General features: G+C 46.1%; 2 protein-coding genes across 3 annotated transcripts in view; one reads left to right on the forward strand and one right to left on the reverse strand.

Annotated features, from left to right (window-relative positions):
• The window catches only part of LOC126177055 (cuticle protein 21.3-like), a 33,921-nt gene continuing 6,195 nt past the window's right edge, over positions 1 to 27,726 (reverse strand). The window contains exon 2 of the mRNA XM_049924290.1: positions 1 to 1,559. Coding sequence (XP_049780247.1) covers positions 495 to 1,559 — 1,065 coding nt within the window. The 3' untranslated portion in view covers positions 1 to 494. The remainder of the gene's footprint in view (positions 1,560 to 27,726) is intronic.
• Positions 281 to 27,694, forward strand: LOC126177056 (uncharacterized). Of its 2 annotated transcripts, XM_049924291.1 has the most exons (3): positions 281 to 395; positions 428 to 502; positions 26,650 to 27,694. In XM_049924291.1, exons 1-3 carry the CDS (start codon positions 331 to 333, stop codon positions 27,554 to 27,556), a joined length of 1,047 nt encoding a protein of 348 aa, XP_049780248.1. In that variant the 5' UTR covers positions 281 to 330; the 3' UTR covers positions 27,557 to 27,694. The 2 variants fall into 2 exon arrangements, with proteins under 2 accessions (XP_049780248.1, XP_049780249.1); XM_049924292.1 differs by lacking the exon at positions 281 to 395 and having other exon boundaries at positions 422 to 502.

Below are 27,726 nucleotides of genomic sequence, written 5' to 3' on the forward strand. Positions count from 1 at the left end.
TTGATTCTAAAAACATTTATTGCACATAGTATAAAACAGACAGTATTTTCAGTGCAAATATGTATCAATAATAATATATTATTGCATATTTACACAAATGAAGATTTACAGTGTTCTATACATTAAATTAAGGGAAGAAAGGTACGAGTGGAGGAAGAGTGGACAGTGGACTCTGCTCTGGCACTACCCGCCTTCAGCAAGTGGGCTGAGGACGGCTCCAGCCCAGCAGGGGCACTCGCTCAGTCGTCATCCGGCGCCAAGGCCTGTCTGTGTCCGAAAGTGGAAGCAACCTGTGTTACAAGGTGCGTCCCATCGCGTGCTGAGACTAGGATGCAGCAGTGTAGCAACAGGTGTCCATCACGACATTTGTGCTTGCCATACAGGTATATGTTACATGTGTGTGTGTGTGTGTGTGTGTGTGTGTGTGTGTGTGTGTGTGTGTGTGTATGCATGTGGTAAACATTTCCAGGGAGGGAGCAGATGTGATGTTCAACTTAGGCAGGTCCGACGGGCAGGTTGGTGGCGGCGACTCTGAAGCCCAGGGCGTCGGCGTGGTACTTGACACTCTGCACCAGGCCGTTGCCGTCTACGTAGGAGTAGCCGCCGACAGTGGAGCCGTCAGCAGCGCGGCTCTCAGTCTTAGCGGAGTTTCCGTCGGCGTAGCCGTAGGTGTACTGGCCGAGTTCGTCCTGGACGCGGTACTGGCTGGAGGCGGCCACTGGCAGGACGGCCGCGGCGGCGGGTGCGGAGTAGGCGACAGGCGCGGGGGCGGAGTAGGCGACGGCGGCGGGGGCGGCGGCGACCACGTACGCCGCAGGAGCGGCGGCCACGACGGGGGCGGCGGCGGCGTAGGCGGCCACGGGACCGGCGGGGACCACCTGCGCACCGTGAGCGGCGACGGCGGAGTAGGCGAAGCTGCGGGCGGGAGCGACGGCCAGGGCGGGGGCGGCGTAGGCCACGGGGGCGGCGAGGGCCGTGGCGGCGGGGGTGGACAGCACGGCGGCGGGGGCGGCCGCGCTCAGGAAGCCGGGGCTGCGCTTCTTGCGGCCGAGGACGGCGGCCTTGGCGGCCAGGTGGGCGTCGAAGTGGGCGGCCTTGGCGGCGGCGACTTCGGGGGTGTCGGCGACGACGGCGGGCGCGGCGGCCACGGCGACGGCGGGGGCGGGGGCGGCTGCCAAGGTGGCGGGCGCGGGAGCGGGAGCGGCGGGACCGACCGGCAGGTTAGTGGCGGCGACGCGGAAGCCGTTGACGGGGTCGGACACGTAGTGGGCGCTCTGCACGATGCCGTGGGCGTCCACGTAGGAGTAGGCGCCCGCGACGGAGCCGTCGGCGGTGCGGATCTCCTCCTTGGCGGAGGGGCCGCCGCTGTAGCCGTAGTGGTACTGGCCGAGCTCGTCCTGCGCGTGGAACTGCGAGGACACGGCGGGCGCCAGCACGGAGGCGGCGGGCAGCGTCAGCGGGGCGGCGTGGATGCCCAGCCCCGCGGCGTACGTGGTGGCGCCCAGGTAGCCCGGCCTGGGCTCGGCGAGCGCGGCCGCCACGGCCAGCGAGAGGACCACCTGCGGGCAGGCAGCAAGGCCGTCACCACCGGGCCGCCAGAAGCTGACGTCGCACATGACACACACCGAAGCATCAAAAAAAATGGAATAGGCGTGCGTACTAGCATTGTATTGTATTGTATGTTAAAAGGGGACCTAGAAACGACGGAGAGGCTCCGTCCTCGCCGCAGCCGCAGTGGTCCACAACCCCACGACGACTACCGCAGTACACTTCACCCCTCCGCTGCCCCACACCAAACCCAGGGTTACTGTGTGGTTCGGCTCCCGGTGGACCCCCCAGGGAACGTCTCACATCAGACGAGTGTCACCCCTATGTTTGCGTGGTAGAGTAATGGTGGTGTAAGCGTACGTGGAGAACTTGATGGCGCAGCAATCGCCGACATAGTGTAACTGGGGCGGAATAAGGGGAACCAGCCCGCATTCGACGACGCACATGGAAAACCGCCTAAAAACCATCCACAGACTGGCCGGTTCACCGGACCTCGACACAAATCCGCTGGGCGGATTCGTGCCGGGGACCAGGCGCTCCTTCCCGCCTTGAAAGCCGTGCGTTAGACCGCACGGCCGACCGGGCGGGCTCGCGTGCTAGCATACAGACATATGTAAACAGGCAGAATACGCCGCTGCGGTAGCAGCGCCAACACAAGACAGCAAAGTGTCTGGCGCATTTATCAGATCGGGTACTGCTGCTACAATGACAGGTTATCAAGATGTGAGTTTGAACCTGGTCTTATAGTCGGCGCGCGAGCGACGGGATACGCCATCTCCGAGGTAACGATGAAGCGGAGTTATTCCCGTACGACCATTTCACGAGTGTACCATGAATATCAACAACCCGGTAAAACATCAAATCTCGGACATCGCTCAAGCCGGAAAAAGATCCTGCAAGAACGGGAGCAACGACGACCGAAGAGAATCGTCCAACGTGACAGAGGTGCAACCATTCCGCAAATTGCTGCAGATTTCAATGTCGGGCCATCAACAAGTGTCAGCGCGGGAACCATTCAACGAAACATCATCGATATTGCCCTTCAGAGCCGAAGGCCCATTCGTGTACCATTCATGACTGCATGACGCAAAGCTTTACGCCTCGTCTGGGCCCGTCTACATTGACATTGGACTGTTGTTGAGTGGCAATATGTTGCCTAGCCGGACGAGTCTCGTTTCAAAGTGTATCCAGCGGATGGACGTGTACGGATATCGAGACAACCTCATGAATCCATGGACCCTGCATATCTTGAATGGATTCCCACGTAGATTTCGTCGAAGTTGTTATGGCTCATCTTGTTGATTCTAGAGTGATTCCACTTTGACTGCTAGAAGGTCCAGATCTGTATTTTAGCAATATTTGTAGACCTAGCAAATGCGTATTTGAGGAAATTCTTAATGATCAAACAATCCCAGATCAGAACAATGGCACGGTAGAAATAATATTTGATTTGGTATTCACGATACACATTTTTATTAAACTTCTTGTAAATTCACATATACTTCTTCTTAATTGTCACATCATCAAGAAAACAATTTTGTATCAACCTTTATATATTTAATTTCCACTTTAACCAAAAATGGTTCAAATGGCTCTGAGCACTATGGGACTTAACATCTGAGGTCATCAGTCCCCTAGAACTTAGAAATACTTAAACCTAACTAACCTAAGGACATCACACACATCCATGCCTGAGGCAAGATTCGAACCTGCGACCGTAGCAGTCGCGCGGTTCCGAACTGCAGCGCCTAGACCGCGCGGCCACCGCGGTCGGCGCACTTTAACCAAACACAAGACTTGACTGTTCGAAATAACAACTTAACTTCTGCAAAGCGAAACAAAGATTGCTCTGTGCTCATTCGCGCCAAAACGTCAAAGATTATGATAGTCTCACAGAAATTAATACACACAAGAACCATATCACTGTGATATATCGATACATCGGAGTACCTATACATTAATAAAACCAAATGTGATATTACTGGTATCGAGAACTGGGGTTGGAGTGCCGTAATGGTCACGTAAATAAAGAACCATTACAAGACCCAGGGTTCGATTCAGGGAGATGTCACAGACGGTTCATGATTTGCAGTGAGTTTTCAAATGTCTTTCATCTCGACGTCTCTTTCTTGGTTGTAAGAAGATGCGACAAGAGCGATGGCTGCACACACTCCAGAGAGTTTGTACTGTCGATCAGTACACAGGCTACTTTCAGGTGTCTATTATTGATGTCTACAGTGACTGCCACTCATCCGCCCCACGCCGCCTTCAACACCAATTTTTGACGTGCCACTGACGCCACGAATTTTAATAAAAATACGACGAAGGTATAAATATCATAATATTAAATTAATAATTTATTTACATCAGTCCTTATTAAATGTCCATATATTACCTTCAAAGAGATTGCAAATCACAGGAACATATCATTGAAAAGCTTTAAAATATATATGTGTTTCATGCTCTTGATTTAACAACACAGACAGCAACAAACTTTCACAACTTTGGAAAAGTCATAATTATATATATATATACATATATATATATATATATATATATAGATATATATACACTCCTGGAAATGGAAAAAAGAACACATTGACACCGGTGTGTCAGACCCACCATACTTGCTCCGGACACTGCGAGAGGGCTGTACAAGCAATGATCACACGCACGGCACAGCGGACACACCAGGAACCGCGGTGTTGGCCGTCGAATGGCGCTAGCTGCGCAGCATTTGTGCACCGCCGCCGTCAGTGTCAGCCAGTTTGCCGTGGCATACGGAGCTCCATCGCAGTCTTTAACACTGGTAGCATGCCGCGACAGCGTGGACGTGAACCGTATGTGCAGTTGACGGACTTTGACCGAGGGCGTATAGTGGGCATGCGGGAGGCCGGGTGGACGTACCGCCGAATTGCTCAACACGTGGGGCGTGAGGTCTCCACAGTACATCGATGTTGTCGCCAGTGGTCGGCGGAAGGTGCACGTGCCCGTCGACCTGGGACCGGACCGCAGCGACGCACGGATGCACGCCAAGACCGTAGGATCCTACGCAGTGCCGTAGGGGACCGCACCGCCACTTCCCAGCAAATTAGGGACACTGTTGCTCCTGGGGTATCGGCGAGGACCATTCGCAACCGTCTCCATGAAGCTGGGCTACGGTCCCGCACACCGTTAGGCAGTCTTCCGCTCACGCCCCAACATCGTGCAGCCCGCCTCCAGTGGTGTCGCGACAGGCGTGAATGGAGGGACGAATGGAGACGTGTCGTCTTCAGCGATGAGAGTCGCTTCTGCCTTGGTGCCAATGATGGTCGTATGCGTGTTTGGCGCCTTGTAGGTGAGCGCCACAATCAGGACTGCATACGACCGAGGCACACAGGGCCAACACCCGGCATCATGGTGTGGGGAGCGATCTCCTACACTGGCCGTACACCACTGGTGATCGTCGAGGGGACACTGAATAGTGCACGGTACATCCAAACCGTCATCGAACCCATCGTTCTACCATTCCTAGACCGGCAAGGGAACTTGCTGTTCCAACAGGACAATGCACGTCCGCATGTATCCCGTGCCACCCAACGTGCTCTAGAAGGTGTAAGTCAACTACCCTGGCCAGTAAGATCTCCGGATCTGTCCCCCATTGAGCATGTTTGGGACTGGATGAAGCGTCGTCTCACGCGGTCTGCACGTTCAGCACGAAAGCTGGTCCAACTGAGGCGCCAGGTGGAAATGGCATGGCAAGCCGTTCCACAGGACTACATCCAGCATCTCTACGATCGTCTCCATGGGAGAATAGCAGACTGCATTGCTGCGAAAGGTGGATATACACTGTACTAGTGCCGACATTGTGCATGCTGTGTTGCCTGTGTCTATGTGCCTGTGGTTCTGTCAGTGTGATCATGTGATGTATCTGACCCCAGGAATGTGTCAATAAAGTTTCCCCTTCCTGGGACAATGAATTCACGGTGTTCTTATTTCAATTTCCAGGAGTGTATATATATATATATATATATATATATATATATATATAGTCAAGGCTCACCGGCCATTTGACCGTCTTCACAAACAGTGCCCGAACTCTTACGGGAATCGGCAACAAGCCGCAAGTAATGAGTATAATTTGGAGGGGCACTATGAATACAGTGAGGGACAGTAAGTTGGGAATGTGGGTCTCACGGGAGGCGTGTCAGAGATAAGTCCCTGCAGTCGCACTATCCGCTGTGTCCCAGGTGGCTCAGGTTGATAGAGCTTCTGCCATTTAAGCAGGAGATCGCGGGTTCGAGTCCCGGTTGGGGCACACATTTTCAACTATCCCCGTTGACTTATATCAACGCCTATATGCAGCTAAGGGTATTCATTTCATTCTAAAGCCATAATTTACACCAATGAAACCAATAAAGCCCCAATGTGCACTCACAGCTGTTAGTATTTCACTCAGCAAGAAGTCAGCAGCTCTAGATGTGTATAAACAGGGTGACTGGCGCTTCTTTCTGTCGTTTCCGCCTGCTTTTGGCAGCAATTAATCTGTATGACTTTTTTTTTTCTTACTGGACAGTGTTTCTCTCTTGACTTAGACATCTTCCTCGAACTCACAAGGACGTCAGATTTTTTCATGGTAGTAGGTTGCTGGCTGCCACGTTCTTTGAAGCATATCAGTTAGAAAGCCCATATACATGTGCTTTCTCCCTGGAGAGTAGTTGGATTCATTGCCATTTTCGAGACCCTAAATTTCATGCTACCTTATTTTCATGTAGTCGTCTAAAATTCCGGAGACAGATATATGTAGAAATATAAATGGTTTTTAGAAATTGCCCTTTCGAGGTGTTCACAACAAGCATCACCCTCGCTTTGGATCCATGACTGCGCTTCCCTGCTGAAAATAAATTGAGGCGCAGCTTATTTTATTTTTTATTTATTTATTTATTGTTCCGTGGGACCAAATTAAGGAGAAGTCTCCATGATCATGGAACGAGTCAATACATGAAATTATAACACGATATTAGAAACAGATAAAATGAAATATAAAAAAACATATTCAGGTGACAAGTCGTAAGTTTAAATGAAGAAAATCAACAATGTAACACTGGAATTTGCTTAATTTTTTAGCTCTTCCAGGAGCTCCTCGACAGAATAGAAGGAGTGAGCCATGAGGAAACTCTTCAGTTTAGATTTAAAAGAGTTTGGGCTACTGCTAAGATTTTTGAGTTCTTGTGGTAGCTTATTGAAAATGGATGCAGCAGAATACTGCACTCCTTTCTGCACAAGAGTCAAGGAAGTGCATTCTACATGCAGATTTGATTTCTGCCTAGTATTAACTGAGTGAAAGCTGCTAACTCTTGGGAATAGGCTAATATTGCTAACAACAAACGACATTAAAGAAAATATATACTGTGAGGGCAATGTCAGAATTCCCAGATTTTTGAATAGGGGTCGACAAGACGTTCTCGATCTTACACCACATATAGCCCGAACAGCCCGTTTTTGAGCCAAAAATACCCTTTTTGAATCAGAAGAATTACCCCAAATCTAGTGAATAAATTAACTATTCTTGCTGCAGTCAGAGAGCTATGACAACTGCGGCACTTCTGTTGGCACAGTCGATTGGAGTTCTTCCAAACTTTCCAAGTTCTGTTTGAGGTCATCTCCACCATACAGTCTAAAGAACATACATATTTGATAGCGAAAAACGCGGGATTAGTTCCACCTGATCTCGCTGCCGAACTCTTGATATAACACAGTGTTTTACTTGTTGCAAGGGCAACGTACTTTCACAGGAACTGAGTGTCTGAAAGTCACGGGAAAGTTGTTCCCCTGTACTTGATGTGGCGTCAGGCGCTAACGCAGAGTCGACATCTCAGCAGTCTGTTACAGACAGACCAGACTGAAATTATAAGTGTCGATGGACGTCAGAGAAGCCGCAGTTGAGATGCTAGAGACAGGGTTGTAGCCTACCCCCAATGTTGTTCAACTTGTACACTGAGTAAGCTGTGAAGGCAACCAAGGAGAAATCAAGAAAGGGAATTAACGTTCAGGGAGAAGAAACAAAAACTTCAGGGTTTTCCTATGACGTTGTGGTTCTGTCAGAGACACCATAGGGTTCGGAAGAGCAGTTGAACGGAATGGATGGCATATTGAAAAGAGATTATAACATGAACATCAACAGAAGTAAAACAATAGTAATAGAATGTAGTCGAATTAGATCAGTCGATCTTAAGGGAATTAGACTAGGAAATATGACACTAAAAGTAGTAGACGAGTTTTGCTATTTGGACAGCAATATAATTGTCGTTGGGCAAAGTAAAGAACATATAAACTACAGAATAGCAATAGCAAGAAAAGCATTTCTGGAAAAAAGGAATTTGTTAATGCCTAATATAAATTTGAGTGCAGGAAGACTATACCGAAAATACTTGTCTTCATTGCAGTCTTGTACGAAAGTGGAACGTTGACGACAAGCAGTTCAGACCAGAAGAGAACAAAATCATTGGAAATGTGGTGATATAGAAGAATGCTGAGGATTAGATCGGTAGATCGAGTAACAGATGAGGAGCTACTGAATGGAACTATGGATAAAAGAAATTTATGGCAGAACCTGATTAAAAGAAAGGATCGATTAATAGGCCACATCCTGCGGCATCAAAGTATCGGCCGTTTGGTTGTGCAGATAAACTGTAAGTAATTTGTTTAGGTTTTCATGTTGGTGACGCTGCGTAGAGCTCTGTATGAAAATCACTGACTGTGCTGTGTGCAGTATGTGGCTGGTTGGCATTGTTGGAATACTCGCTTGTGTAGTGTTGGGCAGTTGGATGTGAACAGCGCGTAGCGTTGTGCAGTTGGAGGTGAGCCGACAGCAGTATTGGACGTGGAGAGAAAAATGCCAGAGTTTTGAGAGGTTGCTATAAGCGGACGATCTGGATATATACGGGGTCGTCCATTGATAGTGACCGGGCCAAATATCTCACGAAATAAGCATCAAACGAAAAAACTACAAAGAACTAAACTCGTCTAGCTTGAAGGGGGAAACCAGATGGCGCAAAGGTTGGCCCGCTGGTGGCGCTGCCATAGGTCAAACGGATATCAACTGCGTTTTTTTTAAAATTGGAACCCCCATTTTTATTACATATTCGTGTAGTACATAAAGAAATATGAATGTTTTAGTTGGACCACTTTCTTCGCTTTGTGATAGATGGCACTGTAATAGTCAGAAACGTATAAGTACGTGGTATCACGTAACATTCTGCCAGTGCGGACGGTATTTGTTTCGTAATACATTACCCGTGTTAAAATGGACCATGTACCAATTGCGGAAAAGGTCGATATCGTGTTGATGTATGGCTGTTGTGATCAAAATGCCCAACGGGCGTGTGCTATGTATGCTGCTCGGTATCCTGGACGACATCATCCAAGTGTCCGCACCGTTCGCCGGATAGTTACGTTATTTAAGGAAAGAGGAAGTGTTCAGCCACATGTGAAACGTCAACCACGACCTGCAACAAATGATGATGCCCAAGCAGGTGTTTTAGCTGCTTCACGGCTAATCCGCACATCAGTAGCAGACAAACAAATGGTTCAAATGGCTCTGAGCACTATGGGACTCAATTGCTGTGGTCATAAGTCCCCTACAACTTAGAACTACTTAAACCTAACTAACCTAAGGACATCACACACATCCATGCCCGAGGCAGGATTCGAACCTGCGACCGTAACGGTCATGCGGTTCCAGATTGTAGCACCTTTAACCGCTCTGCCACTCCGGCCGGCAGCAGACAAACTGCGCGAGAATCGGAAATCTCAATAACGTCGGTGTTGAGAATGCTATATCAACATCGATTGCACCCGTACCATATTTCTATGCACCAACATTTGCATGGCGACGACTTTGAACGTCGTGTACAGTTCTGCCACTGGCCACAAGAGAAATTACGGGATGATGACAGATTTTTTGCACGCGTTCTGTTTAGCGAAGAAGCGTCATTCACCAACAGCGGTAACGTAAACCGGCATAATATGCACTATTGGGCAACGGAAAATCCATGATGACTGCGACAAGTGCACATCAGCGACCCTGGCGGGTTAATGTACGGTGCGGCATTATGGGAGGAAGGATAATTGGCCCCCGTTTTATCGATGGTAATCTAAATGGTGCAATTTATGCTGATTTCCTACGTAATGTTCTACCGATGTTACTACAAGATGTTTCACTGCGTGACAGAGGGCGATGTACTTCCAACACGATGGATGTCCGGCACATACCTCGCGTGCGGTTGAAGCGGAATTGAATAGCATATTTCATGAGAGGTGGATTGGTCATCGAAGCACCATAGCATGGCCCGTGCGTTCACCGGATCTGACGTCCCCGGACTTCTTTCTGTGGGGAAAGTTGAAGGATATTTGCTATCGTGATCCACCAACCACGCCTGACACCATGCGTCAGCGCATTGTCAACGCATGTGCGAACATTACGGAAGGCGAAGTACTCGCTGTTGAGAGGATTGTCGTTACACGTATTGCTAAATGCGGTATTTACAGGTAATTACGCTGCAACAGCATGCGTTCTCAGAAATGAGAAGTTCACAAAGGTACATGTATCACATTGGAACAACCGAAATAAAATGTTCAAAAATACCTACATTCAGTATTTTAATTTAAAAAACCTACCTGTTACCAACTGTTCGTCTAAAATTGTGAGCCATATGTTTGTGACTATTACAGTGCCATCTATCACAAACGAAAAAGTGGTCCAACTAAAACATTCATATTTCTTTACGTACTACACGAATAGGTAATAAAAAATGGTGACTTCCTGACACTTAAATCTATACTCGATGTTAACAAATTTTTCTTCTTCAGAAACGCTTTCCTTGCCATTGCCAGTCTGCATTTTATATCCTCTCTACTTTCACCATCATCAGTTATTTTGCTCCCCAAATAGCAAAACTCCTTTGCTACTTTAAGTTTCTCATTTCCTAATCTAATTTCCTCAGCATCCCCCGACTTAATTCGATTACATTCCATTATCCTCGTTTTGGTTTTGTTGATGTTCATCTTATACCCTACTTCCAAGACACTGTCCATTCCGTTCAACTGCTCTTCCAAGTCCTTTGCTGTCTCTGACAGAATTACAATATCATCGGCGAACCTCAAAGTTTTTATTTCTTCTCCATGGATTTTAATACCTACTCCGAGCTTTCCTTTTGTTTCCTTTATTGCTTGCTCAATATACAGATTGAATAACATCGGGGATAGGCTACAACCCTGTCTCACTCCCTTCCCAACCACTGCTTCCCTTTCATACCCCTCGACTCTTATAACTGCCATCTGCTTTCTGTACAAATTGTAAATAGCCTTTCGCTCCCTGTATTTTACCCCTGCCACCTTCAGAATTTGAAAGAGAGTATTCCAGTCAACATTGTCAAAAGCTTTCTCTAAGTCTACAAATGCTAGAAACGTAGGTTTGCCTTTCCTTAATCTTTCTTCTAAGATAGGTCGTAGGGTCAGTATTGCCTCACGTGTTCCAACATTTCTACGGAATCCAAACTGATCTTCCCCGAGGTCGGCTTCTACCAGTTTTTCCATTCGTCTGTAAAGAATTTGCGTTAGTATTTTGCAGCTGTGACTTCTAAAACTGATGGTTCGGTAATTTTCACATCTGTCAACACCTGTTTTCTATGGGATTGGAATTATTATATTCTTCTTGAAGTCTGAGGGTATTTCGCCTGTCTCATACATCTTGCTCACCAGATGGTAGAGTTTTGTCAGGACTGGCTCTCCCAAGGCTGTCAGTAGTTCTAGTGGAATGTTGTCTACTCCAGGCGCCTTGTTGCGACCCAGTACTTTCAGTGCTCTGTCAAACTCTTCACGCAGTATCATATCTCCCATCTCATCTTCATCTACATCCTCTTCCATTTCCATAATATTGTCCTCAAGTACATCGCCCATTATAGACCCTCTATATACTCCTTCCACCTTTCTGCTTTCCCTTCTTTGCTTAGAACTGTGTTTCCATCTAAGCTCTTGATATTCATGCATGTGGTTCTCCTTTCTCCAAAGGTCTCTTTAATTTTCCTGTACGCAGTATCTATCTTACCCCTAGTGAAATAAGCCTCTACATCCTTACATTTGTCCTCTAGCCATCCCTGCTTAGCCATTTTGCACTTCCTGTCGATATCATTTTTGAGACGTTTGTATTCCTTTTTGCCTGCTTCATTTACTGCATTTTTATATTTTCTCCTTTCATCAATTAAATTCAATATTTCATCTGTTACCCAAGGGTTTCTACTAGCCCTCGTCTTTTTACCTATTTGATCCTCTGCTACCTTCAGTATTTCATCCCTCAAAGTTACCCATTCTTCTTCTACTGTATTTCTTTCCCCCATTCCTGTCAATTGTTCCCTTATGCTCTCCCTGAAACTCTGTACAACCTCTGGTTTAGTCAGTTTATCCAGGTCCCATCTCCTTAAATTCCCACCTTTTTGCAGTTTCTTCAGTTTTAATCTACAGTTCATAACCAATAGATTGTTGCCAGAGTCCACACCTGCCCCTGGAAATGTCTTACAATTTAAAACCTAGTTCCTAAATCTCTGTCTTACCATTATATAATCTATCTGATACCTTTTAGTATCTCCAGGGTTCTTCCATGTATACAACCTTCTTTCATGATTCTTAAATCAACTGTTAGCTATGATAAAGTTATGCTCTACGCAAAATTCTACCAGACGGCTTCCTCTTTCATTTCATACCCCCAATCCATAGTCACCTACTATGTTTCCTTCTCTCCCTTTTCCTACGCTTGAATTCCAGTCACCCATGACCACTAAATTTTCGTCTCCCTTCACTACCTGAATAATTTCTTTTATCTCATCATACATTTCATCAATTTCTTCGTCATCTGCAGAGCTAGTTGGCATATAAACTTGTACTACTGTAGTAGGCGTGGGCTTCGTGTTTATCGTGGCCACAATAATGCGTTCACTATGCTGTTTGTAGTAGCTTACCCGTAATCCTATTTTTTTATTCATTATGAAACCTACTCCTTCATTACCCCTATTTGATTTTGTATTTATAACCTTGTATTCATCTGACCAGAAGTCTTGTTCCTCCTGCCACCGAACTTCAGTAATTCCCACTATATCTAACTTTAACCTATCCATTTCCCTTTTTAAATTTTCTAACCTACCTGCCCGATTAAGGGGTCTGACATTCCACGCTCCGATACGTAGTCATAACGACGTCCTCCTGAGTAGTCCCCGCCCGGAGATCCGAATGGGGGACTATTTTACCTCTGGAATATTTTACCCAAGAGGACGCCATCATCATTTAATCATACAGTAAAGCTGCATGCCCTCGGGAAAAATTACGGCTGTAGTTTCCCCTTGCTTTCAGCCGTTTGCAGTACCAGAACAGCAAGACTATTTTGGTTACTGTTACAAGGCCAGATCAGTCAATCATACAGACGGGTGCCCCTGCAACTACTGAAAAGGCTGCTGACCCTCTTCAGGAACCACACGTTTGTCTGGCCTCTCAACGGATACCCCTCCGTTGTGGTTGCACCTACGGTACGGCTATTTGTATCGTTGAGGCACGCAAGCCTCCCCACCAACGCCAAGGGTCGTGGTTCATGGGGGGTTGATAATATTTAATATAATTTATTCAGGTTCTAATAGATGGTGAATGTCCGCATCCAGTGAGAGACATTGGATAGCTTTCCCACGCCAGGTAGTGACAGATGCGTGTGTGTCTCCCGGTTAGGCCAGCAGATGTCAGCCACCGGAGTTTCATGCAGATAGCTATCCGAAAAGAAACTTGCGACGCTACACATTGACCAGCGAAGGCGTGTCTGGAGACAATGCAGACAGCGGTGGGATACCAACCTGACTGTCACCCAGGGTACCGCCCGACAACGAGGTGCCATTTCTTTTCCTAGCATGACTTCTCTGTTTGTCATCCATGGCACCCTTACAAGACAACGGTACGTTGACGATATTCTACGTCCGTTTTGTTGCCATCCTGGGCGAACATTTCAGCAAGATAGTACCTGCCCGCAAACGGTGAGAGTTTGTGCTGCCTGTCACCGTGCTTGCCAAATCCAGTGTTGGCCAGCAAAGTTACCAGACCGGTGCTAAACTCAGAACATTCGGAGTATTATGGGCAAAGCCTTCCAGCTATTTCCGAATTTCGACAATCTAACTAGCCAAGTCGACAGAATTTTGCGCTATATCCCACAGGAGGACATCCAAAAACTCGATCAGTGCCATGCAAAATGACTGCTTGCATAAGGGTCAGAGGTGGACCAACGAGTTACTGACTTGCCAGATTTGTGAAACTATTTCTCTCGAATAAATCATCCAATTTTTTTCTGAAATTGTACTCATTTGTTTGTCTGTACGTCTACACCACATCTACCAATTCCTGTCCCATTTGGATGACTCCTCATCGTGCACATTTTTAGTTTCTCTTTTTTTGTTTCTTTCTTGTCTTAGAGTGTGTAAACAAAGAGATTACTTATTCTTTATTTTCATAGAATCAAACAAAATTATTAATGCTAGTAAATGTTGTTAAAAATATGTAGAGGCCTATACTTCTATATGATGTTTGTTGTACCAGAAACAGTATACACATCTTGATCTCTAGTGAAACTGGGCACGTGCTGTGCTTTCTGTGATGTGAAGGTATTGGTAATTTCACAGTCATCTAGTGACGATTCTTTCTTGACAATCATTGTCTACGGCACACATGATTGATATTCCTTCACAGCCGTGGCTGCAACATATTCCTCACATCTAGTCACTTTTTTATTTATACTCAATTAAAAAAATGATGTTCATATCCGGATGCGGACTCACCATTAACCTGAGTGTAGGACGTTAATGATTCTCCCATATTTACAGTAGAATCATTTCTAAACAGTTTTTCATTATTTTAACGTAGCGAAAGACTTCTCTTGACTAGTTGATTCACTGATTTTTTTCACTTTCCTTTCGCATTTTAACTTTTCCCTACCTTTTCCTATTTTTTGATAATTCCCGAGGTATCTTATCCGTGGAGGCATTATCATAGGTCGTCCAACTAGCTAAGCACCTGCTATTATCGCTGGATAATTTTCTTAATTGTGCAATAATTATTTGTCACTTATCATCTTAGAGCAAACAACGTATCGTGACATGATGCAGTTCTCAACAGTAAAAGTGTGTCTGCAGTCATCCACGCCGTTGCTTAAAATCAGTCTGAGATGATGGCACTGACAAGCAACGTGGATATATCCAATCCATTTGTAATCACAAAAATCTTAATAAAACCGTGAAATGCACACGGAGCAACGATAGTAGTCAGAAAGTTAGCCATTAAAGAACATTTCATTGTGAGGTGCGCCAATCCGTGCCACCGAAAACAGGCATCAAATGAATTGCACTTTTTTGCGGATGCATAACATAAATTCTCACAGGCAAATATGTTTAATGAATATGGAGATATTCTATGCTGTACGTATATTCAGGATAATTTGATTTCGCAAATCAGTCATCTGGCCTGTTTATTAAAGTTTGCGGTCAGTTCTAGTGTCAATTGAACAAGTCGGCTTTTGTCAAGGCCGAATGTGTGATTAGGGTTCCCATGTCTAGCCGGTGCCCCGTCGGGACACTGAGATGATGGTGTATAAATGAAGCAAAAAGTTTATTCAATATAAGCACCTTTTATTTATAACACAATTACAGCGAACTTGTTGCAGCAGTAGTAGTTGGTACACCATACTTTCTGAAAGGGTTCACCTTTTTCAGAGTCTTTTTTTCTCTTTTACATATTTACAAAACTCCATGCATATCAGTTTGTGGTTAAACTGGCACTGAAAGATTGATTCCACAGTCACTGGCAGCAGTCCATATGTTTCATCAGTCTACTGGACGGACATAAGCGAAAATACTCTTTCGACAGTGGCAATGTGTGCGGGAATAGAAAACAAATACTCTCATAATTTTAGCAGTTGGCATCTGCGTTCAAAATCTTTGGGTTCGTTACGAAAGTAATTCCACTTCAAAAGAGTTTTTAGACTTCCAGTCTTCCAACTAACGCTTAGTTTCTGTCCTTTTTTACGTTTCCTGTATGTTATTATTTATTTCATTTTTCCGTTGTTGTGTTACATTTCAGTTTCTCCTCGCCAAAATCACGGTAGTCCCGTATTATTCAATATTTATTATTAAAAATTACCGCTATTCAATAAAATTAAGAGTTCGCGATGCGCGAGACAGTAGTGGAATTTAGGTTCTCCATAGTTCCCTTTCTTACTCGCGTAACCTACGACAACTCGTTATTTCTGACATGTATATTTCTCTTTCTCTGTTCTTACTTTTTTGGTACATTAAATTCTTTTCGATATAGTTCGTGGCTAAGTTATTAATAGCGTGAACTATGATTGTAAGTGTATCATCTTTTTTATCTGTGCTATAATCGTTTGTTTACGAATACAGTATGACCCGTTGTCTTCTAAGATGTCTCTGGTCTCTGGATAGCATTTGGCTTAGGTATGGCGTCACTTGTCAAAGCTGAGGGATGGAATCTGACACTATAATTGATCGAAGCTTTGTCTGAGATAGTTTCTGTTGGAAGGGCACTATTAACATCACAAACACTGCGACCTGTTACTTTTATTAATACTTTTTCGTCCCAACATTCAATATCGCCTGTCACTAAATAACTTCTCAATGGAAAGACAACAATCGGCGAAAGTTCGCACAAGATATTCGAACAGAAGTGACAGTGGCACAGAGCACTAGTTGCCAATCGTGTATTTATTCTAGTATTGTTGACGTAGCAATAATTGCTTCCTACATTGTTGATACAAATTGATTTGGTCTGCTATGCTATATTACGATTATGGATCTACATGCCTTCCACCTGGTTACTGTCCGCAAACAACAGAGTTGTCAAATCATTCTGTAGGTTGTTGTTAATTCCAAGCTTGCCAGCCATCCTAAAGTGTTCTGTATTTTGAAGAATGTAGAGTTTAACGTAACTAATGTTATGGTTAACTGGCATCTACCTGCAACACATATTATCTACTGTCATGTGTCTTATGAAAATAGTGTTTATTCAAAGCTCGAGAGCCTTTTAATTCATTGCTGGTTTTGGTAATTCATTAAAATATTGTTTAGCACTTAGTGCTTGCCCAGTTGGCTTAATTTATTGGCGTTCTGCATTTTATTACAGTGCTCTTTAATACTTTTAGTGCTTATAAAATTTGTTTTATGCATTGGTTTTATATTTAATTAGAATAGTGTTTAATTCTGCCTATATGCGTTTGTTACAGGATAGATTTGCCGTTAGTTAATGCGTTATTTAACAGGGGCGGAGCCAAAAAGGGACTTAGTCTTATGCTTAGGTCGGTCTGGTGGCATTCACCAAAATATTTTGTACATTTGTTATACGGGGTGATCAGAAACAGTCTGAAAAGTTTGTAAGTGTGATGCAGGGTAGAGTATGCTGAGAAGTAATTGTTAAGTAAAAAATTCGATATGTTGCTCCGTTTCCGAGTTAATTAGCGTTGGAGTGAGTCAATGAGGCGATTGCGCGTGCAAATTCAGGCTGACCACCAGAGACGGTGTCGTCAAATATGTTCTTTGCTTGGCTTCCTAAAAACCAAAAAGAAAGCGATAAAAAAATTCAACATGGGACTTTAGTAAGAACTGAACCCGAGCGAAAGGCTGAGCAGTCTCGTGGGCTGTCGTGAACGGTAAGAGAATAACTTACACTAATTGTATCTGGCGGGCCGCTTGAATATGCTAGCACAACGGTCTTATTGACTGACTTCAATGCTCATTTATTCGGAAACGGTACAACGTATCGCATTTTTTCTTAACAATTGTTTCTCAGCACAGCCTATCCTCCAACACCCTTACGAACTTTTCAGACTGTTTTTGATCACCCTGTATATCTGCGGGAATAGTGCCTATTTTGGTAAGACAGCTGATTATAGTAATTCTGCATTACTTTCCATCTGCTATATGCGGAACAAGCCGCCTGTATAGTAATTATCTTGTCATTTGTTTATTTGGAGTTTTGCCCACCGGGCGTAGTTGATGCCATCTATATATTTGCACAATTATTGCCACTGTTTATTTTCCTGTAATCTTCGAAATTAGCCGCTGCCTTGCGTTGGTGTTTTGTATTTAACTTGTATATGACTTAATGCAACTGTAAAGTAAGAGAAACCGTCTAGAAGCGATTTTATTATAAGTTCAACTTGGTGGTTTGGTAGGTCATTGCGCCTTAAATGACCCTGTGTTTAAGCTTAAGATCCTCCATAAGAAATACTAATTTCTGTGAATCCTGCAGCACCTTCACCTATTGTAAAGGTTGTTGCATGGTCGCCAGCCTTCAATTATGTTTCTTTGTATTTGTCGTAAATGCGTAATTCTTCCCACTGAAGTTTGGCCAGTGTTGATGTAAAGTGATATTGATGGCAGAGGCGTCGCGTTCCTTGGTTAAAATTATACGCAAAATTGAAACGGCTTCGCAATGATAGATATGTTTCGTTGGGCCTTAAGCCATTTATACATTTGCTAAAAATAATTAATTGTATGGTCTCGACCTGTATTTCTTTATTAACCACTTATACTCCAATTTCTTAATGCTTTAATTACACTGCTTGAAAAAAGCACTACATCTACAAACACGATGTCTATTTTGATACGATGACGCCATATGCCCCGTGGAGGATAGTAGATATATTGATAATGATTTCACTGACGTCCGCCAACAGATAACGTAGTGCCATGACCACCAGAGCACCATCTGTGTCTACCCATTAGTAAGGAATGCTTACAGCCAGAAGGCTTCTTGTGGAACAAACGTGTGAAGCAAGTAGGCAACCATACCATGGATATGCACTTGTGATTCCTTCAGCCCTCTGAGCTAGTCTGAAAGAGGTCAAATCTTAGCCTTCCGAATAGCGGGATGCTCCTTTCTGAGTATTGCCACACAAGTTAGAAGTGTTGCGTCAGTTGTACAACGATGCTGATGTCAGTGGGTACGCGAACCTTCTCACACCCATAGACGAGGTTCTGGATGTCCGCGAAGCACAGTACCCGCCAGTGTCATCATATTGTAAGGGGAGCAGTGGCAGGTCGTATCTCTACCACAACACAGATAAGAGGGCTTATGAGCCCACACCTACACACCTATCAACACGAACTGTAGCGAACTGGTTATTAGCATTGGGACTACCGGCACGCACGCCTCTAGCCGTTTTCCTCTCTCGCCGCAGCATCGATGTGCAGACTGGTTCCATTAGAAGATCACTTGGAAGATGTGTAAGGTGCAATATTTGTGGTTTACTTATTCTACAACTGAAGACAACTGTGTAAGTATGAATGACATGTTTGATGTCGCTATATTAGCACAAAAATACACGCTTTTATACAGTTTTCAATGTGACAACAAAAAGCAGTTGTCAGGATAACTCATCTCGTCAACATCAAAAAGTGAAATAATCCTAAACTCAACAAGATTAAATATTAACTCTCAGAAGGCTAAATTATGCTAAACACGACAATATTAAAGTTTAACTAGAAGTTTCTTTACAAAATTGTTCCTACACTTACATTATGATGTTGGTCAGTACTACGAAAATCGTCCGATTCCGGTTGAAAGTTCGGTACTATTTTTAGGATGACAGTCAACTCTATGGTGGATGGTTAGTTATGTGACAAATTGAGCAAAAGATTACCCAAGGTCGCTCGATTTTACGTTGGACGCAAGCTGGTGAACCAACATGTTTACACCTCTGCACGCGGTACTTACCTTAAGCCGTGATGAGCTGTCGTCTGCTAGGCCACTCTCTTCCGCTGAAATTCCTATAAAACTAATTACACCATTGCCGAATTGGCTGGCTAATGGCTCTGAGCACTATGGGACTTAACATCTATGGTCATCAGCCCCTAGAACTTAGAACTACTTAAACCTAACTAACGTAAGGACAGCGCACAACACCCAGCTATCACGAGGCAGAGAAAATCCCTGACCCCACCGGCAATCGAACCCGGGAACCCGGGCGTGGGAAGCGAGAACGCTACCGCACGACCACGAGATGCGGGCATTGCTGAATTTTTCAGCAGAAACTTTGTCTATGTTTCTCATTATGCGAGACAACACGTACTCATCCTTGGTCTTAGAATATGGCGATATATACACGCATGGTTGGAGCAGCGTGTATATTATAATGCCCTCTCAGTTCTCGCAAGAACAATTAACCAATTGGCTGGTTCGTTTCTCCAAAGTTGGAGCTAAACGATGCTACAGCTAATTTCTATCTGGATAACAGCCGCTGTCAACGCAGTGTTCACACAAATTACTCCTCTGCGTCGTACAGAGCGTTATGCACTCTGTTCTGCAGTTGACGCCAGTTCAGAGAAGAGCCCCCGAAAATTTCCGTCTTGTCTTACTCATAGCCGTACTGTCTCCCCACCTGGGTTCTTTCGTTCTTCCCGTCTCGGCTTTTTTCGACCAATAGGAGCGTTCCTCTTATTTTATGGAAACTCTCTCTACCAATCGCTATGTCCCTACCATTAAATTGTCTCTTTTCTCCTTCCCAGCGCATTTCCTCCAATCGAATGTTTTGTGCCCATTCCAGATGCTTAAATGCATACATTGTCTTCCTCACATATGTTCCACTTTCTGGACATGTGATCGAAAACGCGTCACTGGTCTTGTTTCGTATCCATTTGTAATTGTGAAAGGCAGATTTCTAAAAGCTCTCTTTCCTGTCCTCCCTCAGATGGGCCGTTATTCTCGCTCTCCCCATCTGAGTCACCTGGCCAGCCGTTGACTTTCTGCCTGGGACACCCCTTTAAGTGGTTTCCGTGTTACCCCCTGTAGCGCAGCCTTGCCTCCGCCCTCGTCCCTCTGAATTCCAAACTAAAACGCCTCTTGCTCCTTGTTTCACCTTCCACTCAAACGTGCATTATAGGAATGGTGTGTTAATTACCGTCAATTGAGTGTCATCCCTTTTTGCATTTCATACTGCCAGGCAAATTTGCTCATTACTACCAAATTAAGTTAGATGTCATATTCACCTTGCCATTGTGATATATGAAGCTATGAAGCTCTCATGTAAGGTGTGAATCTGACCTTCATTTATTCTGCCACCTTGCAGATTGAACGGCGCGCTGTCATCTTCAGCGATGAAAGCAGATCCTGCCTGCACGCAACTGGTGGTCGTTTGTTTGTACGACATAGACATGATGAGCGCCGTCTCGTTGAGTGCACTCGTCCAAGACACACTGGCCACACCCTAGGCCTTAAGGTCCAGCTACAACTCTTGTTCACCTTTGGTGTTTGTGGAGGGGCCGATAACCAGCGCTTGGTACGTGATTTGTCTTTACAACAGGATAATGTTCGTCCACACTCTGCCTGTGAAATTCAATGGGCTCTAAAAGACGTACAGCAACTTTCCTGTCCAGCACGATCTAGACTTCTCGCTAATCGAACACGTGTGCGATCTTATGGGACGAGAAGCTACTCGTGCAACTCGTCAACCAAACAACTTTTAAAGAACTAAGTGAAGAGGTCGAGCAGGTGTGGCATGACGTATCCCAGGACAGTATTCGCCATCTGTACCATCGATTGGACGCCAGAGTCAGTCTAAAACGGCGTATTAATCTTTTTCGGACAATGTTGAGCGGATGATTTGGATGGGATTCGGTTAATGAAAAGGGGACATACAATTCAAGGTGTATTTCCCCAAAACAATTAATTAATTGTAATAAATTACACTGTGGCTTACAAATTACAGTGACACAAACAAATCAAGCTGCTTACAATAAAAATGTTATATACCACAGGTAAACAGAGAAACTTCAAAACTGTCTACAAAAAAAAATGGTTCAAATGGCTCTGAGCACTGCTTTGGTCATCAGTCCCCTAGAACTTAGAACTCCTTAAACCTAATTAACCTAAGGACATCACACACATCCATGCCCAAGGCAGGATTCGAACCTGCGACCGTAGCGGTCGCGCGGTTCCAGAATTTATCGCCTAGGACCGCTCGGCCACTCCGGCAGGCAACTGTCTACAATTTGATACATTAACAAATAATCATTGTGCATTGTGCATTAAACTACATCCTTTCACCCAATACGGTTAAATTTTTAAATGTGAAGCACAAATGTATAATTTACAATTAAATTTTCAGTTGAAGTTACTCCTTCCTATACCTTCTTTAAAAGAGTGATAAAATTTCCAACAGGTATCTCAATTAAAAATGCCCTAAAATCCTTAACACAATAACACGTACATTACTAAATATATGTACGGCAAAGCCCAACATCAACAGCGCAAAACACATTCAAACTTTCGCCAACATGGGCCGCTTGCCGGTCAAAACATGTTACGACTACAGCAGCGGGCAAACTTACATAGGTAATAACACAGGCCACCTAGCAATCTTGCCAAAATCAGTTTACACGAAGGAGGAAGAAGGGGGGGGGGGGATTAAACACAATAAATACCATACGCAAGTGCACTTTCCAAACCTACTACTACTAAAAATACAGCATAAAAGGCTCTCAATTAATGACAAATCCGGGATAGGTCCGGCAATATTGCACCTGAGCGCTAGTAGCCAAAATAAGGTTGACAGATACCAAGGTCTGACATCATCTTAGGGCTAACTGGCACAACAAATAAATAAGAGCAAAAGAACAATCAAATGCTAATACCCAAGAATTTAAATAGGATTAAGTACACACGAGGCTAAAATCAATTGGTAGCACCTTGGACATCATCTTAGGCTTAACTGAAACTACAAATAAATAAAGGTAAAAGAACAGACAAATGACAATGCCCACCAATTTAAATAAAAATAAGTAAGCACAAGGCTAAAAGCAAAAGCGATTGCTAGCAACTTAACAAGCACACATAAAAATATCAGACTGCTGCCACATCGCAAAACGGAACGGACGCGCACGCACTCCCCAGCAAGCCAGAAAACCAATAACACACACTCCAGCAACCGAGACAGACTGACCACAATAATTTCAACTCAGAATCGAGGCGCGTCAGGACACCGGGTCCACGCAAAACACACACTGCCACATAATTCCCACCAACAGATACGTCTGCTCCCCGGGCGGGAAAACAGGGGCGACGATCGGGTACACACCAGCAGAAAACTCGACACCCAGACACCGGCTAAAACGGAATCACGCAGAAAATATAAACAACAGCTAAAGTAAGGTGAAGTAAGGTGAAACGAACCCCGCCACGCAGACCGGACAGAGCAAACACAGAAAGCCTGGCCTGCAGTCCTTACAACTCCTGGGTGCGGAAACCCAAGAGATATCGTGGCACCCTTTTCAGTGGCGGAGAACCTCGAGCAATCGCGTGCGGGGATCCATCAGCTGTCCACTACAGCACATCATCAACACGCCACACCGCCCAAATCAACGAGGCCCGCCCACAACGAGACCACACCTCCGTGCCGGGGCGGAAGGCAAAATACCGCCAGCTCGGTGCGAATCCAACTGCCGAGCCGAGCGCGCGCGGCCCTCCCGCGAAAAACGCTCCAGAGGGCAGCAGCCGCCTCAGCGCCTGCGCAGGCCGAACCAGACGGAAACAGAAATACAAGTGGCTATCGATAGTGCCGGATACGCAAAGCGCCAGATAAATGGCACAAATGTGTTTTGGCTTAATTGTGGAAGACGTTTGTTATTGGGCCTTAAGCCGTTAGTGCTATTGCTAAATATAGTTAGCTGATGTTCTTGGACTATATGTTAATGAGCAACGCCGTAGGGTGATTAATAATTTGTTCGCAACTGCTTAATACTTGAATTACTTGATTATTTCATCTTGGTCCTCCATCGTGGTGTGATTGTAGTTGTTTTCTAATTATCATCTTACTCTCATGCATTCCAAGTGTTGTATTTAACTGCGTACTTTTTCATTGGAAAAGTTTTAATTTTTTAATCAACTAGTGTTCTAGTATACTTTATTTTGTGATCGCAGTACCTTTCTACGACCCAAGCAGCTCCCTACCGTATCATATTCTAAAATTTCTTCATTAGTTTTTATAAGACACATGGTTAACAGTTTTTACACCCCAAACAATTGTTTAAGATTGTGTCACATATGACCTTTATAAGGTATTTAATTTGAAGCATGTAAAAATTTACTGACAATGTTTTAACAAGTTTTCTCTTCTTAAAAAACGTACACGAAGATTGTAGTATCACATGAAGAGAACGTAGCTGATGTACCGACTGTAATGCTACAACCCGCATACAGGCTGGTTTTAGTGAAACGTTCGCTACTTTAGAGGGTCCCCATGAAAAGTGAGTCAACGTAGGAGAATGAAACTTTGAGGAAATATTTGTGAGGACACGCCGAAGAAAAATAACGAAAAAAGCATAGAAAAGCACACATTTTAATTTCCACGCGAGAGGGTAAAGTGCTTACTGTGTTTACGTTTCATGTTCCAAACGATGCTCAGTGTGACGACCATCTGCATCCACGACAGCCTGGAACCGCACTAGAGATTGCACTAAAAAAATGTAAATGTCATGTGACTAGGGCCACCCGTCGGGTAGACCGTTAGCCGGGTGCAAGTCTTTCGATGTGAGGCCACTTCGGCGACTTGCTCGTCGATGGGGATGAAATGATGGTGAGTAGGACAACACAACACCCAGTGTCTGAGCGGATAAAAATCTCCGACCCAACAGGGAACTGTCGCGCTGACCACTAAACTACCGGGGGCGGACAGAGATTGCACTAATGCTGCCTGAAAAACGGTGCACCACGGAACAGCAGTAGTGACACAGCTTGTGTACTGACACTCGCTGGCAGATTAAAACTGTGTGACGGACCGAGCCTCGAACTCGGGACCTTTGCCTTTCACACTTGCCCGCGAAAGGCAAAGGTCCTGAGTTCGAGTCTCGGTCCGGCACACAGTTTTAATCTGCCAGGAAGTTTCATATCAGCGCACACTCCGCTGCAGAGTGAAAATCTCATTCTAGCTTGTGTACTGCTTGAAAATCGCACATTGCGTCAGCACTCTCAGCCATGGCAACAGTAACTTCTTCAACAATTTGTGGCAGAATTGGCCATCGGCCACTTGTTGGAGCAATTCCGAAGTGACCAGTTCATTCGAACCTCCGAATCATGTTACTCAACCCCATTGTGGGTATAGGACCTTTTCGTAATTCTCGATTCTCGCGAAGAGCTGCATCACTCTTGCTCCTTATAGATGTCGGCTACCTCCTGCCGTAGTTCACACTGATGTTTGTGTTTCATTCCTAATTCGCCGTACCCGTCTACTCTGGGTCACGCAGCAGGAGTTTAATTATAGCCAACCTGTACAATGACAATTCGAGATCCAATGCGTCGCCTGTAAAAAAAAAAAAAAAAAAAAAAAAGTGTAGAGCCCTAAACCTGCTGCCTTCCAATAAGACAAAGGCACGCCATATGCATGGTACACATTTATGACTCAATGTAGATGTGCTTGTTTTGATATCTAATACATATCCATTTGTTAATCATACTTGTACTTATTAGGACAGTGGTAAGTCATCCGGATTACACAGACTACGACACAACTGCGAATAAGACTGATCCAGAAAGTCTTTAGACTTTTGCCGAGATGTTCTAGGCGCTTCAGTCCGGAATCCCACGGCTGCTACGGTCGCAGGTTCGAATCCTGCCTCGGGCATGGATGTGTGTGATGTCCTCAGGTTAGTTAGGTTTAAGTAGTTCTAAGTCTAGGGGACTGGTGACCTCAGATGTTAAGTCGCATTGTGCTTAGAGCCATTTGAACCATTTTTGAACCAAAAGTTTTGTAATCACAGACGAAAATAAAGGAAATTTATACAGGCGGTCCTTTTCTGAATTATAATGTAGTATTCATCACAAATAATTTAAAAGTAAATGCTCAATGGCTTTAATGATTTTCGTATTGCATTATGTCTTTTCTCCTTTCTCTTAGTAAATATTGTGTGTTCTTGTTTATATATTGTAAGGAGATTCTACCAAATAATGGCAAGGCCTGTTCCAACCTAGTTTATGAATAAAACATCAAAAACTTTTAGTAAACTGGATCAACTGTTTTGCAAAAAAATTTTCTTTTATGCAAGGTGAGGCATACGAATTTAAGACCCACCAGGGTTGCCGAGCGCGCTAACGCGCTGCTTCCTGGACGCGGCTAGGCGCGCCGGCCCCGGATCGAATCCGCCCGACGGATTAACGACGAGGGCCGGTGTGCCGGCCAGCCTGGATGTGGTTTTTAGGCGCTTTTCCACATGCCGCTAGGTGAATACCGGGCTGGTCCCCACGTTCCGCCTCAGTTACACGCCCCGCAGACATTTGAAACACGTCCGCACTCTTTCACGATTTACACTCGAGGCAGACAGTTAGGGGCACTCTGACACCGTCCTGGGGGGTACGGGGTGGCGGCAGGAAGGGCATCCGGCCACCCCTAACACTAACACTGCCAAATCTGTTGTAACCACGCCGACCCTGCGATCGTTGCGGGACTATGGCGTAAGCGAAAGAAAGAAAGGCATACGATTTTAAGATGATTTGATGATAATAGACTTCATTGTTATAAATGTGTGTGATGCTGTGTATTATAGAGGATCAAGAAAACAAAACAAAAGGTTGATTCTAAAAACATTTATTGCACATAGTATAAAACAGACAGTATTTTCAGTGCAAATATGTATCAATAATAATATATTATTGCATATTTACACAAATGAAGATTTACAGTGTTCTATACATTAAATTAAGGGAAGAAAGGTACGAGTGGAGGAAGAGTGGACAGTGGACTCTGCTCTGGCACTGCCCGCCTTCAGCAAGGGGGCTGAGGGCGGCTCCAGCCCAGCAGGGGCACTCGCTCAGTCGTCATCCGGCGCCAAGGCCTGTCTGTGTCCGAAAGTGGAAGCAACCTGTGTTACAAGGTGCGTCCCATCGCGTGCTGAGACTAGGATGCAGCAGTGTAGCAACAGGTGTCCATCCCGACATTTGTGCTTGCCATACAGGTATATGTTACATGTGTATGTGTGTGTGTATGCATGTGGTAAACATTTCCAGGGAGGGAGCAGATGTGATGTTCAACTTAGGCAGGTCCGACGGGCAGGTTGGTGGCGGCGACTCTGAACCCCAGGGCGTCGGCGTGGTACTTGACACTCTGCACCAGGCCGTTGCCGTCTACGTAGGAGTAGCCGCCGACAGTGGAGCCGTCAGCGGCGCGGCTCTCAGTCTTGGCGGAGTTTCCGTCGGCGTAGCCGTAGGTGTACTGGCCGAGTTCGTCCTGGACGCGGTACTGGCTGGAGGCAGCCACTGGCAGGACGGCCGCGGCGGCGGGTGCGGAGTAGGCGACAGGCGCGGGGGCGGAGTAGGCGACGGCGGCGGGGGCGGCGGCGACCACGTGCGCCGCTGGGGCGGCGGCCACGACGGGGGCGGCGGCGGCGTAGGCGGCCACGGGACCGGCGGGGACCACCTGCGCACCGTGAGCGGCGACGGCGGAGTAGGCGAAGCTGCGGGCGGGAGCGACGGCCAGGGCGGGGGCGGCGTAGGCCACGGGGGCGGCGAGGGCGGTGGCGGCGGGGGTGGACAGCACGGCGGCGGGGGCGGCCGCGCTCAGGAAGCCGGGGCTGCGCTTCTTGCGGCCGAGGACGGCGGCCTTGGCGGCCAGGTGGGCGTCGAAGTGGGCGGCCTTGGCGGCGGCGACTTCGGGGGTGTCGGCGACGACGGCGGGCGCAGCGGCCACGGCGACGGCGGGGGCGGGGGCGGCTGCCACGACGGCGGGGGCGGGAGCGGCGGGACCGACCGGGAGGTTAGTGGCGGCGACGCGGAAGCCGTTGACGGGGTCGGACACGTAGTGGGCGCTCTGCACGATGCCGTGGGCGTCCACGTAGGAGTAGGCGCCCGCGACGGAGCCGTCGGCGGTGCGGATCTCCTCCTTGGCGGAGGGGCCGCCGCTGTAGCCGTAGTGGTACTGGCCGAGCTCGTCCTGCGCGTGGAACTGTGAGGACACGGCGGGCGCCAGCACGGAGGCGGCGGGCAGAGTCAGCGGTGCGGCGTGGATGCCCAGCCCCGCGGCGTACGTGGTGGCGCCCAGGTAGCCCGGCCTGGGCTCGGCGAGCGCGGCCGCCACGGCCAGCGAGAGGACCACCTGCGGGCAGGCAGCAAGGCCGTCAC

This window comes from Schistocerca cancellata, chromosome 3 (genome assembly GCF_023864275.1).
Source record: "Schistocerca cancellata isolate TAMUIC-IGC-003103 chromosome 3, iqSchCanc2.1, whole genome shotgun sequence".
Lineage (NCBI taxonomy): Eukaryota > Metazoa > Arthropoda > Insecta > Orthoptera > Acrididae > Schistocerca > Schistocerca cancellata.

Coding starts and splice junctions, on each gene's coding strand:
- LOC126177056 (XM_049924291.1), top strand. CDS start 331: ATGCAGCAGTGTAGCAACAGGTGTCCATCACGACATTTGTGCTTGCCA. Junction 396..427: donor CCATACAGGTATATGTTACA/TGTGTGTGTGTG, acceptor TGTGTGTGTGTG/TGTGTGTGTGTGTGTGTGTA. Junction 503..26,649: donor GTGATGTTCAACTTAGGCAG/GTCCGACGGGCA, acceptor CAACTTAGGCAG/GTCCGACGGGCAGGTTGGTG.